At 42.0% G+C, this 17,535-nt stretch overlaps 1 protein-coding gene across 1 annotated transcript; it reads left to right on the top strand.

Annotated features, from left to right (window-relative positions):
• Nucleotides 1–2,496: 2,496 nt before the first annotated feature.
• Nucleotides 2,497–16,889, top strand: LOC307255702 (carboxyl-terminal PDZ ligand of neuronal nitric oxide synthase protein-like; the record flags this gene model as incomplete). The annotated part of the gene is made up of 10 exons (XM_080034450.1): nucleotides 2,497–2,601; nucleotides 3,462–3,533; nucleotides 6,266–6,358; nucleotides 6,454–6,512; nucleotides 6,606–6,714; nucleotides 9,985–10,108; nucleotides 10,582–10,697; nucleotides 13,954–14,115; nucleotides 15,540–15,708; nucleotides 16,360–16,889. The coding sequence occupies 10 exons, from the start codon at nucleotides 2,497–2,499 to the stop codon at nucleotides 16,887–16,889; spliced, it is 1,539 nt and encodes a 512-aa protein (XP_079890576.1).
• Nucleotides 16,890–17,535: the final 646 nt, after the last annotated feature.

Genomic DNA, 17,535 nt, shown 5'->3' with positions numbered 1-17,535 from the left:
ATATGAATTATAGGGTGTATTTGATCAGAGTTACTTTCAAGTGTTTAGAAAATGTTTTTCTTATATGACCAAACCCCATGATTCTGTTACTAGTCCGATATTAGTTTTGGAATATTTGGTTTTCAATCTAGCTGTCAGGATTCTGTCACACTGTCACAACACGTGTTGTTATGGTAGTTTCAGAGTGGAAAAAGTAAGTGGATCAGTGTTCCCCCTTGATTTCTCTGGTGTGTCTCAGTTTACCCCACAGCTGGGGTAAACTGAGAGACAAGACAACTTTTTTTTAAACAATCATATTTTCACTGCCCTTTGTCATGAATAAATTCTGCTAATGCCCTTTTCTATGAAACATCCTGAATTAATGGGAAATGTGTAAATTTGACTGATAAATCATTTTAGCTCCCTTAGAGGGGAGCAAATGTAAAAAGTGTCTCACATTACCCCGTTCTCCCCTATGTGTAGAATGCTGAGGAAAAAAAATTAATCTAGCGTTATTTCATGCTTTAACATAAGAAATGTGGGAAAAGTTAATTGCTGTGAATACTTTCCGTGCATTTTGCATAAAAGGTTACCATTGAAGTTGAAGGTTAAGCAAACAGTTCCTTATTTAAACATCCAACTGTTACAGAGCAACATTGTCTTTCCTTTGGATTCATGATGTAATCTGATGTAAATCCAATGTTCACTCTCCCTTTAGCCCAGCTTTTGATCTCAAAATATCCTTATACCCGTGTCTGTCCGGTGTTAAGTGCTTGGGCAGATTGTGTAAAGTGGGTCTCATTTTAAATGTTTTCACTGAACACATCTGTGTGTTGAAGCTTAAAGCAAACATGCTTTCCAATGTGATAATAGGCTATGTCAGTGTTTTGATCTTATTTTCCCTGCCCCCATGTGACCCATTAGTTGGTTTAAAAGCTTGCTGACGGATACATTTAATACGAACAGGGCTGTATTTTCTTCTGCCAAATCCCAGGCACAAAATACAGTAAAATATAGGAAGCTGCACTTAACCTGCTGTTGCAGAGTGAGTAAACATGCAGTAAACATAAAAATCCTCCTACCTAGTAATCTTTGGCCGTTCAGCGTTCAGTATCTCGTTTTTAGTATTCCAAAACTAACAATGGGCTGTTTCATATCATTTGACATGAAAGATGTTGCTGCATTGTTCCAGCTCTGGTTCTTGACAATATCACCATTTATAATAAACCTGCAGAAGGAGCTTTTATGTGGCAACCATGAAGAATAAAGGTCAAAGCTGTCAGTGTGTTGGCACTTGATAAGAATCCACCAATACATCGATCCGTGGGCCTTTATATGGTGCAGCTTCCTCAGGTTGAGATCATTCATGTCACCTTGCCTCTGGAAACTTGGTCCAAAATAGTTCAATTCTGTCAGGCAAAGTTGGGAGTCTTAATAAGCTTTTACAAAAATCTGATTGAAAATAAATGTTGATAAATATTATACACTTTGTAAAAAAACATATATATTGTTTTACTGTCTCTGCTGTTCAACAGGACTGTGTGGGCATGCTGTGGTCATATCAAACGGTAATGGCAAAGCTTATTGTTTTTATAGAATGTTAGGGCTGAGAACTGACGTGATAGGATCAAAATGTAATGTGTCATAAGAAGTATAGCCTGCCTTATCTAAACCAAATTTCTGTAAAGTTTATCAAATTTAAATGACAACATCTTTCATTTGGATTGATATTTATGCCTAACTATTTTCAGATGCTTATATCATGCAAGTTAGCTTTAATGTTTCTTTCTTTCTTTGTCTTTGGAGCACCATTGTAGTTGTGGCTTTTGGTGTGAGCCGAGGTGAGTTTCTCTGACATTAATCGCACACCAGGAGGGAACCAATTGAGTGCCTCGAGGACCCGTAGGGGCTCTTGCACACTACTGCGAGGCTGATTTGGGGAATTGTTTATTCCCTGTGAAGCCACTAGATGTCATACGACCAAACACAAGCCATGGGTAGCTGCTGACAGAGAGGCTGCTCCGGCACAGTCAGTCCGTCTTCATCTGTTAGATTTCAATATCAGTTAAGGGCTAATAAGCGTGCGCTGCTTCTGAATATTGATCGCGCGCTCTGATCAATTAGCGCCCAGATTGCTGCTGCTGTGCTTCGAGGAAAAAAATACAACAATGTGTTGAGATCCGTGCGTCATCCGGAACCCCGGCGGCGGTGGCCACGGCGCGTACTGCTGCTTCTCTCTCCGTCGTGTCTCAGACTGGAGTGAGTCGGGGGGTCAGTGGGTGCACACACACACACACACAACGATTACCGATCAGCGCGTTCATTTCTTCCATCAACCCACTGATCCGCTAGCGACCGGAGGAGCGCCCCCACCCCGTATGACCTCGGTTGTGACGCGTCTCTCCCGGTGTGAGAGTGCGGAGGGAGCAGCGCCCGGAGGAGATGCGCATATCTGCAGGTGCTCTACAGCTGTCGTTAAACAAGAGTCGGGAGCCTGTCAACTATCATTAATGCGATATGCCAGGCGTAACCAAGTACAATTTAGTGGATGACGCGCAGGACTTAAGGATCCCCATGCACAACGAGGAGGTGTTCAAGCATGGGGTCTGCTTCGAGGCAAAGGTAAGGAAGGACCCTCTGCAACAGATAGGCTATGTTGCCAGCACTGATCTGAGGCTAAGACTGTGATAAATGTTCAAGTGAGGGCTATTCATGTCACCGCTACAGTATCAACAACCACCATGTACATTTTCATCCATGGGTTTATGGGATGTTAACGTAGCTTCTTGGCCGTAATATACTTGGCTTAGTGTCTACTTTGCATGACTTTGAAATGTTTGTGATTTAATCATTTTTGACCTTACTTGAATGGAAGGGTAATTGAACTGACAACTTGATAATTGTTGACATCCATGTATAGCCTCATCATATCATTTGATATTTGATTATTATTTATATTTATTTATGAGAAACCTGTGATCTGTGCAGAGCAACCCTAAAGTTTTTACATTTTGGTATGTGGCATGGCATATGGATCTCAGCAAAATCAGTCCTAGAGTAACAGAGCTGCAAGCAATGTTTATTTTTATTATTGCTCAATCTGCCTGTTATTTTCCCGATTAATCGAACACTTCTTAGCTCATTATAACATCAGAAAACTGTAAAAGATGTCTGACCAACCGTCCAAGATTCTAAACAGTGTAATTCAATGTACAACAGTGGAAGTTGCATCAAATATTTGGTGCTTTTTATTGAAAATGTACGGTGACATGATGATCAAAAATGTTGCACTCATTATCAAACAACTCTATTGTTTGATATTGTCTTTCTACAATGGGATATTTCCCCCAAAAAACTATGAAAAACCTGTCAAAAGTACAGTGGAAATTAGTAATCTGCCAGCCCAGCGTTCCTCAAGCAACCAGTGGCATTAATTCCCCTCAAACCGCCTGTCTTTGACCCTATTCTCTTACATTTTGCAGTACATCGGCAGTCTGGAGGTGGGTCGTCCCGGCAGCCGAATGGAGATAGTCGCAGCAATGAGGAGAATCAGGGTAAGACACTTGACAATGTGTGACTTCCCTCTACCAGACTACAGCAGACCAAACACATTAGCAATGACCCAGCAATAGGTGGTGGTGCATCCCCCCCCGCACCCCCCCCCCCCCCCCCCAACCTCCCTGTCTCTCGTGTTTTATGTCTCACCTTGTGCACGGTGCTCACAGGATCCTCACTCCCCTCAACATCCTCTTTATGCATAAATCGCTATAGTCTGCGTAAAACCACACACTCAGCAGATTCAGTGGGCTGTCAGGGGCGCTTTAAATCACCACGGGATTCGCGGGGCAGATTTTTATGGCTGAGGAGAGATACCAGCCTGCAGTTTTAATATGTGATGCCGTTACAGAGGAACCAACAGCCTTACCGAGCCGCCCTCTAGACCAGACAAGGCCACTGGAGACGCCTTTTCATTACACACATGACATGACCGCAGTGTTGCAGAGAAGCACAGGGAGGAGGAGAGGACTGAGCTGCTGGTCAGCTCTTAGATCTAATCCAACAACCCGGTTACTGTGTCACTCACATCCCCACTGACCCTAAGGAAGGCTTAATCCCGAGCCCTTTTGCATGGTGCGGTATAATGGCTCTCATTCTACTGGCAAAGATTAAGTGGTGCTATATTTGAATTTCCTCACTGACACATCAGAAAGGCATTTCAATAATCCAGCAATATCTTTTCTTTTACTTTTAAAGAAAAAAATGCAATTCTGCTTATAATGCTTTCTAAAAGCCTCTGTCTGCAGAGTTGTGTGTATGAGATTGAAAAGATTTCAAATAAAGCACATAAAAGTATCAACACCATGCACAAGGTAATCCAAAGGCTGTTGAAGACCTGGCCAAGTCGTTGTATTGTAGCTTACCCCATTTATTTATTTTTTTGTATATATCAAAGCTACAAGGAACATACATTTTTTGTTTATTCTAGCAGCACCTTTGGACATATTGCTGTAGTGTTTTTACATCACCAGTGCCCAAAGGCGTGCCGGTGGCGCTTGCATGTGTTTAGGAAGTGAGTGAATACTTTCATGAATAGAGGCCACAGATGCGTCGTGATGAGGTACTGTATTTATATGTGACATTATAAGATAAATAATGGTAATATGATGGTGGTGAAGGGAAGTAAACTTTGAGTTAGTACTGTTCATAAACACAGGGTGTTCCGGCCTGCCTGCTGTAAATCTTTTTGCCTAAGAAAAAACGGGTAAAAAACTACCCGTGCAAAGGCATTAATATAAAAATAGCATTGTTTTCGCTAATGGTCTCGTTTGCCGTTACAGGTCATTTATAATCATCAGAGGAAAAGTGAAACAGTTTCATAAACGTTTAAGAGTTCCTCGTAGGAGGTTAAAACAAAAGAAATGTAATTAACTATCTTTGTTATGTGGCTCTTATCTTCAAGCAGCGTATGCAAAAAAAAAATTATAAATGGAAGGAGGTAGAAAGGGAAGAAAACTCATTAAGGGAGAAAGAAATATTTAAATAAAAGTACCGTAAACAACATTATATTAAATGTGGGCGAGATTCAAAATTATAATATGAAAGCAAGAAGGGGGGGTTGTAATGGCACAGTTATTATGGGTCCCTGCTTCAGGGGATACTCGCTCTGATTATTCCTATGCCAACGTTGCCTTAATATACTCAGAGTGGTTTAGGGAGAGGAGCAGAGGTGAGCTGACACAACCTGTAGAGCATTGGCTGTGCTCGGGGCCGTGTTAGTCAGTAAGAAGACTTCCAGGGTTCCACTTCATCACCCTCTGATGGCAAGTGTGTGGAGACAGATGGCATTGGGGCTGCATTAGCCCAGATAACACACAACACATAGAGGCAGTTGTGTCCTTCACCTTAGCGTCTTCACTCCTGACCTGCAAGTGAAGAAAAAACACCCACACAACAATAAGACAAATGAACTGGTGTTTTACATATGTCACAGGCTTCTACACCAACTTATACAGATTGGTTAGGGCTGAAATCAGCAGATATGACTCGCCATGTCACTAACAATGATCTCCTTTTTCTTCCAGTGAGATTTCATTTTGATTCAGAAATGTCGTAACGACAGCTCTAATCTTTTCTAAAAATAATAGTCAGCTATTTTTTGCATAAGCTAAAAAAGGATTACAGATCATATCCAAATTGGTCACACATAGAGACAGTGACAGCCACTTAACTAAATAAGGCTGGCCATTTCACAGAAGAACTTCATCTGAGCAATTCATCTTGTGATGTTGAACCGTGTTTTTTTTTTGTTTTTTGTTTTTCAAAGACACTGCATGTTACTCCACATAAATCCCGGTTGTTCTTAGATCTCCGGGCCCTGATGTTTGGTGTGTGAGCCTGCTGTGGAGGCAGAGGCTACAGGCTGTAGCATTAATCATGGTAGGATGAAAGTGTCCCACACATGTCTGCCTTCCCCCCTCTGGGACATCTGCCTTTGAAAGCTTAAACCGCTCCCGGGAAAGCCAAAACTGACAGTTTGTCAGTGTTTACTCAATCTCCAATATGCCATGAGGAGAAGATAGTCAGAAATACCTCACTGTCTGCATGATCCCTCCTCACTGTTCCAACATGTCATTAATCTTGTGTAAAGAGATCCATCTCAGCGGGCCCATGTGGTATTTGAGGCTGGTCACACCACGTAGCATTGTAATTAGTTTGGTTTGAATTCATTATTTTCCCTTTTGAGCTGACCCATGAATGTAATATGAATGTCTTCATTCCTTCACAGTACGAATTCAAGCTGAAGAATATAAAGAAAAAGAAGGTCAACATTGTCGTATCCACTGATTTCGTCAAAGTGATTTTGCGCAAAAAGAAGAAGGTCAGTCCTGTGCAAAAATGTGGCTTTATTTGAATGATGTATTTTGTCTTTTTTAATGAACACATTTGTCACCTGTGTTTTTGGTGCTGTAACAGAGAAGAGGGTGGTCATGGGATGAGAACACAATCTTGGTGACACAGGATCCCATTTACAGGTAGGCCCCTCTTTGTGGTACTAAAAATGAAAAAATAATATTTTTAAAAAGGGACAATGACCTGACATCTTGGGTTGACTTCTTTTTCGACAGGATCTTCTATGTCTCACATGACGCCCAAGACCTGAAGATCTTCAGTTACATAGCGAGAGAGGGACAGAGCAATGTGTTCCACTGCAATGTGTTCAAGTCTAAAAGAAAAGTAAGTTTTATTACTGTCAAATTGCCCATGATAGGCTATATGTTTTTCGCTCTCAACGAATAATATGAAAAGACCAAAAAAAAACAATGAACTGATAATGTAGGAATATTACCATGAGCAATAAGCCTACCGCTGTGCCACGGAGCTCTATTGTTTCCAGAAAAACATTAAAACACATCAATGAGCCACACTGCTGCTGTGGGTGACATGTTGATTCATAGATCTGTGAACAGAGGCACTGTAGTGTGGTGTTGAGTCATTCCCAGATACATTGTAACGGTACCAAGACTCACTATTCCCTAAAGCACTAAAGTGATCCGCTGCTGAAAATAGTCCCCAATGGTGATACTGTGTACTGCTTGTGTAATGTTTGAGAAAAACTACAATGCAGATATTTTAAGAAATGTATTTGCCTTAAAAAAACAAATAGGTAAGTACATATTCCTGGCCCAAAGAACTTATACATTTTTCATATACCAAACTTTTGTCATCCAGCTCATGAGAATTTTCCCAGAATGTCAAACTATTGAATGAAAATGAACAAAGTTGCTTAAGTGGCCTTAAAGCAACAGGACAGGCTTGGAGAGTTGTAAATAATTTAAGAAAAAAAACTAACACGTTATTGGTTTTTCTTCCGCTTCATGCTCTGTACATAACCTCCAAGGATGATATTATAGTCATTGAATGAGCGACCTCACGTAAAGCCAATTAATCAGAATGTCAAAGTGCTGTTGTGTGTTATGGTATGAAATGCTCAAGAAAATGATTGCCCTGTTCCTTTTGCAATTTCCACATATCTGCACATCAAGCAAAGGCACACCTTTTTCATCTGTGAGAAAGACACAGCATCAGTGAGGGTTGACTCCCATCCCTTCACCATGGATACCAGACTGACAGTGACTTATTGAAAATGAATACTAATCATCCTGGTGGGAAGACTAAAGAACCGGGGATTTTATTTTTTCGCTTAGCACATTAAAGACATTTTCACCACTGGCAAACTAAAATCCCAACACCTTGTCAGGGGACACGGTCGGTGGTGCTTTTCACTGCCTCCCTGGGGCTGTGGAGCCTTATCTGGGCATTGCAGACCAAGCATGTGTACTGAGTAGGAGGAGATGGCCGTGCTGATAAGACAGGAGATTTGATTTATTTTCATCATGGCATGTTGCGGCCCAGCAGAGCTCAGATGTCAGCTTAGTAGCCTACATCAATAGAGCTGTTCGTGTTTGGCCTTGGGAGGGCTGGTGGTTTAAAGGTGAAGTCAGTGTTTCCTTGAAAATGCTTAATGTTAAAATCAATTTTTTTTGTGAATATCTCCTCACGATCCACTACCTGACCGTACTGTGTGTGCTTTTAAATTATTATTAATCCACAGCCTATGCTCTGTAACATTGCTACCTATGGTGGGCCCTTTTGTTTACATACCCATTTACAAAGCCTAGGCTGTGTATTAACACTGGATTATTTTCAGTGCACACACAGTAAGGACATATTGTGATATTCAAAGTGACTTTGACAACAAACATTCTCCAGAATCGCAGACTCCACCTTTAAGTTTACTCTTTTGAAAAAATATCACATTTTGTTTTGATGGAGCTTATAATCAATTTCTGCTCTATTATTATTACAATATTTATTTTGCTATCTTACTTGATGGAACATCTTTCAAGCTTGAGTTACTTTTCCACATTGAATGAATGCCTCGAGGCAGGGTGAACCTTCTGAGCCACATGACAATACCTTGTTTCAACGCTGCTTCTATTCAATATAGAGAAACTCAAAACTCACCTTTAGTGAGATTGAGGAAGGACAAGGTAGATCACTTTTAATTCCAGTAGATTTAGTACACTGGACTGAGTATTAGGGCTTTAGTGAGAAAAGGAGCCTTGGAATTGATTGGGGAGGTGCTGAAAGACCACATTGAATTCCCCTGCTTGTGTGTTCAGCTTAAAGGAACACACAACACAGCAGAACAGAAATTAATATTTAATTAGTCCGATAACAATGTTGGACCTGATTTGTACAGTACTACAAAAGGCCTTTATAGGCAATAGAACAATTAAACCACATTAGGGCTACGACAAATGATTATTGTCATCATTGGCTTTGTGTAATTTTAAAGTAACCATTTCACATATAGCCTACTGTATGCTGTCTGCTTTTTTGTCGAGTTACAAGAGATTAATGATGTTATTTCTGTGCACTAAATATAATGTGTAGCTTCAGCCAGGAGTCAGTAAGCTTACCGTAGCATACAGGCTGTGAACAGAAAAGCTAGCATGGCCATGTTAAAAGCCTGTTACCCTATCAAAACACAATTTATTAACTTGACACAACAAGATCTTACAGGTTCATGATTGAGTATGAGAGTTTCCTATTGGTGGAGGATTTTGTTACCTTTGGACCGAGCCAGGCCAGCTGTATCTCCCCAGTTTTCTCGGTCTTAGCTTTGTGCTAAGCTAAGCTAGCCATCTCCTGGCTGTAGCTACATAGCGTACAGACAGAAATGATACATTATATCAATCTTCTACTCTTACACTCGTAATTCATGGTGGATGAGCTCATTTGCTATTTGTGAGCTTTTTAACATACACTGCATATTGTGTAGGCTATATGCATGAGGTATCCTGTAATTAAATCCAGCCTTTATGATCCAGTTGCTATACTTTCTAGGTTATTGCGGATCCCTTATTGATAAACCGATGATGTTGACACACCTACACCGAGCCTCCCGCAATAACAAACCAACTTTATGTGCACTGCCTGTGCATTCAAAGTGACTTGCCTCCGAAATAGACCAATCCATCATTATGACAGCAGAATGTATGCAGAGCAGCTGGGGCGGTTTGTGCTCATAATATCTTGTGTCTTTCCTTTGGTCCCTGTCTCCCCTGCTGTTCTTCATCTATCTTCAATGTGCACTTCCCTATTCTCCTCCAACATTCCCCTCGTTTCCTGCCTGCTTCTGTGTCTATAGTTCATCAATTCTTTTGTCTTTACCTGTGCACCAACTTTCACACTCTCATTTTCTCCCCTGCTGTGTGTGTCGCCTCATTTTTGCATCCTCCCTTACTGTGCTCCTGCTGCTACTGCTTCTCAACAAAAAAATACACACACACACACACACACACACACACACACACACACACACACACACACACACACCTATACTTGTTTTTATTATATTGTAGGGAATTCTGACAAGCGCATACATTCTGGGGACCACACACACAAATACACATTTTTGGTCTGTGTGCTCCCTTACAGTCTCAGGCCATGAGGATCGTGCGTACGGTGGGTCAGGCATTCGATGTGTGCCACCAGCTGACCCTGCAACAAAAAGGAGATGAACAGGAGGATGAGGAGGGGGAGGAATCAGGTGCAGTGCCAGGTAAATCACACACACACACACACACACACAATTGCAACCATATCCAGCCCGCTCTCCCTCCCATCTCTTTCTTTGTCCTACCCCATTCTCCTTGTGTTGTACACACACAAACACACAGCCGCTTTTCTTCTCTGCACACAAACTCTGCAGGCCTTCACTTTCCCTATCCCCCTTGCCTTCTCTTTCACACAAACAAGTCCCCCGACTGCCTATAGAATCAAACAGCAGAAACTGAGCACACCTCTTGTCATTATCCTCCACCTAGTTTCTTCCTTTTCAGCACCCTGCCCCGCTGCAGATGTGTTTTGGTGATTTGTTTGAGTCATTGAGTCATTGAGCAGACACCATGTGTGGGCTTCTGCCAGCTCTTTGCCTGCTGTTGCTGTCACTGCCCCTACATCTGTTGAATACTATGCAGCCTAAAGCAAAAACAGTTCAAACTGCCCCTCATACCATATGTGGTCTCTCTGCAGCAAAGAAGAGGTTCGCACTGTCAGAGGAGATCGACCTTGAAGCCACCACAGAGGAGAGCATTGAGTCAGACCTGGAGAGGAGCAAAAAGGACGAGGTCCTCAGTAACAATGGGAAGGTAAGAGTATGGAGCTTGTCCTTGATCATTTCAGTGCCGCCCATACAACGCCTTGCTATTTTTCTCCCTCTATTAGAAAGACATGAGGCTTGCAGTGATGAAGCCGGCCCTGCAAAGTGTGTTTGGCACCAGCTTGTATGGCAGAGAAACTCAAATATAAGGCTGCGACCAAAGCATTTTCATCATCAGTAATCATTATCAATATGACATTTATTTTCGCAATTAAAATAGATGGTGTAATGGGGCGCCCTTAGCTCAGTTGGTAGGGCGTCCCCCCCATGGGCCTCGGCCAGCAGCGGATCCGGGTTCGATTCCAGCCCGCGGTCGTTCTCTGCATGTCACTCCCCTCTCTGCCCCATTTCAACTCTGTCTCTACACTATCAATAAAGCATAAAAATGCCCAAAAAATATATTAAAAAAAAAATTAAAAATAGATGGTGTAAAATGCTGCTCGCAATTTCCCAATTCTCAAAAACAGTTTTACAAATCATGTTTTTCTGTGCAACAGTTCTAAAGCTTAAACAGGCCAGATCTCTGATTTATTTTCATTGAAGACAAAAAAAAGCAATGCAAATATTCACTTTTAAAAAGAAGAAAAAAAAGAAAAAAATATGTATTGGCATGTTTGCTGAAGAAATTAATTTAAGTGGGTTCAGAATACTCATCATGAAGAGTAGTCAGATAATGAAATCAGTTATTCTCTGTCTTCTCTAGCACTGAAGGAGCTCTGACTTCAAACTTTGAGGAAATAACATCTCGACTTGTGCTTAGAGACTGCACATTTAAAACGGAAAGTCTGCTTTACAAGCTGGGGGTTGTGGATTTGGAAAGACGTGAACGTTTAACAGGCAGGGAGAGTCAACTGCAAGTTTCACCCATTGGGTCAGGATATAATTCCCTGCCTAAAGTTGGTCTCCCATGTGCAAATCTGAATCACAGTCTCCCTTAAAATAATGAATCAATTACAATTGTTAATCTACTTATAGTTTCAGCTTTGCAAAAATTCAATTAAGCCCCTTAAGCGCCCATCAGTCCTGCTACTGAACTGCTTGATTCAAGTTCCCTCTTCCACCCAGACATGACTCTAGAACTAACAAGTTGTAAGATCAATCTCTTTATCCTTTGTGCCTTTACTTGCCTTCCTCCCTTCAGAGGAAGCATCTGAGGAAAAGCAAGATGTATTTTGGCAGAGAATATTTTCCAATATTTTAGAACCTTTTTTATCTAAAAAGTCAGAAATGTCCTGTTAGTAAATAATTATGGGAGCCCCACAGAGTGTCATGATGAAAGTTTGGCCTCATACAGAGCTGTATGAAGAGCAGAAAATTCCACTGAGGGATGCATAGAGGGCAAAACCCCATCTTCAGGCTAAAAGCTCCACGGAGCGCTTGAATATTGATGAGATCGTATGGTTTATTAATGAAAACATAGCAAGAGTCCTCTAGCATTGCTCTGCTTGTCCTGAGATGTCGAACAAGCCTCTATACATAATATATTTGTCAGCTCATTTTCTTCTGTGGCACTATTGAGCTTTATTAATCAAGAGACAAAACTAGTGATGTACTGGCGAGGGAATTATTTGAATGGATATTGCATGAGATTGCATGGTTACCTAGGAACATGGTAATCAGATTATTATGTCACTATTTAACACAATTCTCCCACAACAATAACAGCTGTGGTCCATGTGTGTCCAAATGCAATCTCACATGCAATTTCTCCCTCTCATGTGTGTAATTTGAAGGTCGAGTGTCCTTCACAGTCGGGGTTTTAATGACAAGAGAGTCCACCACATCGATCTCTCCTCTCAGATATGACAGATAAGCCGTGTCCTTTATGGCCGCTCTTCCCACAGCAGCACTCTAACACAATTGCGTGAGTCATAAATCCTGTGTGGTGGAGCCATCTAAAAGCAGCCCATCCAGTCATCAGAGAGAGAGAGAGCTATTTATATATCACACTGATTTAATCCCCATTAAAATATCATCTTGACAAATAGATTAAACGATACTCTACATTCAACGTGTGTACTCTACGTGTTTTACGTAGGCCTATACGACATGGCTGATTTATCAGAAACACGGCTAAAAGGGCAGTTAAAATGGGATTTAATTCATCAGACTGCCTGAAACAGGGCATTAAGTAAATGCTGATTTGCTAAATATAGCAACTGTTTGGAAGCAACTTAAAGAATTGTCACATCCCCTATAGCTGCATCCTTAGTGTATGTTTCTGACTGACGTGAACTTCCTTCAGGATATTTCCTCCTTCAGCGTGTGTGAAGGCATCAGAAAACGCTTTTAAGAACTAAAACGTCAATAAACGTCACAGCTCACCTGTATTTCAAGTTGAAATCCATCTCAGAGGCGGGGCAGCAAAAAAAAAATCCTCCATCAACAGCAGCCTCAGTAGAGCGCCCGCGGCCTCTTTATTGATCCGCCTCTGGTGTGAAATACAACTTGCTTTTTTCATTTTCTTTTATTTATACAACTTCACATAGTAGATATAGCATTGATCTTTCTGTCCTATCCTTAGAAATAACTGTCTACTTGTTTGCAGCTGAAAGTTTTTTTTTTAAATCACTAGCTAAAGTTCCATTGAGCTTCAGGCTAAGTGGCTACAAAAACAACAAGCAAATATAAGCGCTCAATTACACTATTTCTTCTGGAAGGTCTTGAACATTGGACAGTCCTGATAATGTCTAGTATTTTAAGTATCCAATTTGGAGATTTTGAAAGGAGACTCTCTCTACCGTCTTCTGCCCATTCCCCAGTGAATTCATACTGGCACTGTCATGTTGTTTTACTTTCCACTGATTCTCCATAAATCAGTATTGTTGGTTATTCTACCCTATACTTTAAATTCTATATAGCCCATCCACAGCCATATGTACTCTTGCTGTGGTGTATCATGTTTTGTCAACGTTATATAAAGTGGTAATAGGCAGGATTTTTTTTATTTTGGCAGCATCTTTGCCGCCAAAGGCCCGTTTCTGTGGAGGTTTTCCACTGCACCGTTCAAGAATGACGTATAGCAAACAAGTTTAGGACTGTGATGTTTTTTTTCCCCTTGTATTTTCCTTGACTTTTCTTTGGGTGATGCTTATATTTTTAGTGTTCATGGGTCTATGAGCGCTGTACTACTACTTCTGGCGGAGGTTTCGATGCAAAACAAGAAAATAATCAAAGTCTGCCATATGACCTGTTTGATGCTGTCAGAAGAAGTAGAGCCCAACTTGCTGTCATATCCGCTGTAGGTGTCCGATGACCCCCCTCTCCTGCTGAGCTCTCCCGCCCTCGGAGCCTCGGTGTCGGGTCAGTCGGCAGCAGAGGCTCCCTGCTCTGCAGAGCACCAGGTCCAGCTCATCCAGAGACAACTGCAGCAGCAGGAGCAGCAGGCACTGGCCGCTTCAGCACAGGTACTGATGAAAGCACGTCTGTGACTTTTGATGTCGTTCCTGAATCTCCTACTGCAGCGCTGGGATAACACAGTGAAAAGCCTTCAATCAAATTTAAAAATAAAACTACAACATGAATCACACATCCTAAATAGACCATATCAACAAGACTGAAGGTGATACAGCTCCTGCTATCAACTGTAGCCAAAAAAAGGATTAGAAATGTTAACTATATGACACCATTACTATAGCAACATTTGCAAACTAATATCATAAACGTTTATTGTTCCAGAACGGATAATCAGACTCTGAAGCTGATGTATCTCACAGGCCGTTTGTCTTCATTGATGTCTCTGTTCTCTGCTGGTGGAGATGTCTAGAATTTAGCCAACAGTAAAATCAGCTCTTACTGTTTCCCTCCCTTGTGGTTTCTGTGGTTGCCATGGTCACACAACGTGCCACATAGGAAAATTACAAAAGTTGAAACCAATGATGAACTCTGGCGGCAGCGGCAAAGTGTCATGGTCATACACAAGAGTGATAACTGCCTCTGAAAACTCTGGATGCTGTCTGTAAACACCTTGAAAAGTGTATGGCCATGTGTATGTCTCGGTGCAGCTTAATGCATCCTTGGTACTCATGTACAGCATGGCTTTGAGCAAAATGCGAACACCATTATGATTACATGCTCACAATGCCAACGTTAACATGCTTCTGTAATAAAGGTTACACACAGCACACAAAGTATGGCTGAGGCGGATGGGTCTTTAGTTTTACTGGTATTCGGTCATACACAGAACAGAGGAACAGTCAAATCATAGGTATTACAACTCAGGAGGACATGAATGTGTGAACCAAATTGAATAACATTTAACAGTTGTGACATCCATTAAAAAACATAAATGTGAACCTCATGGTGGCGCTAGAGGAAAAGTCAGAGGAACATGCTGTCCATGGTTAGTTGCAACAAGTCAGCATGTCGATTTTCAGTAATGTGATGGGTGAAGGACTGGAGGGCAATTACAAGGGCACCTGGTGCATAGTTGGAGCATGGCATTGAAAGGGCTTGTAGAATAGGAAATGTGGCTGGAAGGAGGAACGGAGATTGTCACCGTTACAGAGGATCACCAAAGTCAGAGCTATTACATCCTCAGGGATGCATGAATGTCTGCACAAACTTTCTTGTCCATAGTCTGGACCAAAGTGCTGCACATAAACAAGAGTAGGCTACATTTAAAATCCACATTAAATCCTCAACTCTTTCATTTCTCAAATTTTACACATAAACTTTTAAAAAGTTTTGCTTCAAATTAAATATGCCTGACTCTTGCTTTCATCGAGAATTGAGACCTCTGTGGAGTTTCAGAGTTTATAGCTTAGCTTTACTTTGAGTGCTACTGTGCGTCGGTGTTTTTAAAGCCCTGTGTGCGTGTTGGTCTGTTCAGGTCCATGTGCTCCAGGAGCAGCTGTCGGTCGAGGCGGTTGCGCGGGCCGATGCCCAGGCTCGAGTGCAGAGGCTGCTGCTGCAGAACACAGACCTGCTGCAGCACATTTCACTGCTTGTCAAACAGATCCAGGAGCTGGAGCTCAAAGCTGCGGGCCAGTTAACATCTAGTGAGTAGAAATCCGCTGTTATCTTGCCATACCATTCAGCTTTATTTCTCTGCTAAATTCCGTCATAAAATCCCTTCATCTCTTTCTTTACTTGCCTCCTACATTTTGTTATGGCTCCTTCTGGCACGCAATTAATTATCCCATGGCAGCCCCTTCAGAGGGTACTGCTCTCTGCTTTCCCCTTCCCTGCATGTAGCCAGTGGCAATGTGCTGCCATGCAGTCATGAATGATCAAATCCTGTCAGCATGGTCCATATAATCTCATCTGTTTTGCTCAAAGCTCCTTTTTTTATGTTTTGTATCTCTGTTAACATGTGCTAACTACGAAATGATCTAAATGCGTTATTGCATCTTTTACATCCGTCTTTTAAAGGTAGTGTCAGCTCTTCTGGAGAACGCTTGTTGTCAAAATCAGTAAATATCTCCTCCAGCTATCTGGTGTTATTATAATAAAGGGGGCCCACCATAGCTAGTAACATACCCGTTTACAGAGCCTAGGCTATGTATAAACACCAGATTGTTTTTCAGCGGGCACAGAATGGACAGTTTGCGGATTGTGAGGAGATATTCACTGATTTTGACAAAAAAGTGATTTTGACATTTCCTCCAGAATCACTGACTCCACCTTTACTATTGTGTCCCTGTTCTCAGTGGGCTCCCAGGACAGTCTTCTGGAGATCACTTTCCGCGCCAGACCACCCAGCGTGCCCCGTGAACCCCTCAGCTCTTCCTCATCCATGGGCGCTTTAGCAGCTCAGTCCATGCTTCCGTTTGGCGACAGCTCATGGATCCCTGGCCTCCCCGGGCCCTGCTCTCCAGGCACCATGGGCAGTGACACCAGCCCCATGGGGCTCGGCGGCGGTGTGGTTCGACTGGAGTGCTTCCGCTTCTCATCCCGCGGCCCGGAGAGCCAGGACCAGGGCCAAGACACGGGGGAGACTCCCAGCGATGGAGTCCCAGATGAAGGCTCGCTGCTGGGGGAGCAGGTCCTGGGAGCCCTGGAGCTGCTCCGGTTCAGAGAGTCGGGGATCGGATCGGAGTACGAATCCAACACAGACGAGAGCGATGACCGGGACAGCTGGGGGCATGGGGAGGGAGTAGGTGACGGTGCCGCTCGACTCTTAAATGTGCTGAATGCAGATAGTTTGGCGGACTGCTTAGGGGATGAGATGGCTGTGTAGTGGTGCTCTTAAAGATGCACAAAGCAACATGTCACTTACGCACCTGCCCAATGGAAAACAGGTGGAATTCAGAAGCTGAAGAACTTAATTACACAGAAATGTTGTATCATGACATCACTATTGTCTGCGGGTATGAACTATTTGTGGATGGCATGGACAGAGTGCTCACTCACCACCGTTTATGTTTTGATTTGATCCTTCCTGTTCACTAAGGAAAATGACCCACTAGTATGAGTGGTGGAATAATAAAAACTGAGATGCAGAAAGTATTATTAAATTGATCAATTTGATCCCAATGTCCTGATTAAGTTGACTTGATTAAATCATTAATAATTTCATAAAAACAAACTTGATTTGATCAGACTTGGTTATTCGATATCACATTCCTATGACTGACATGTTCAGTGTGTTCAATGCTCAAACCAAGTAATAACATAATGAAAATAAATATTTATAGCAGTCCACTGAGCCTTAAACATAAAGATGTTTAACAAATTGTGCTTAAAATAAATGAATCAATCAAATCAATAATGTCTTTGTCAAATACATTTAAACCGAGTTTGTGTTGCTGAGCTAAATGCTAACGGTAGCAGTCCTACATGCATGTTTATGGTTAACCATGCCCACCAAATTACAGTAGTTTAGC

This window comes from Ammodytes marinus, assembly GCF_949987685.1.
Source record: "Ammodytes marinus genome assembly, chromosome: 9".
NCBI classification, from domain to species: domain Eukaryota; kingdom Metazoa; phylum Chordata; class Actinopteri; order Uranoscopiformes; family Ammodytidae; genus Ammodytes; species Ammodytes marinus.
This window is presented reverse-complemented; position numbering and strand designations above follow the sequence as displayed.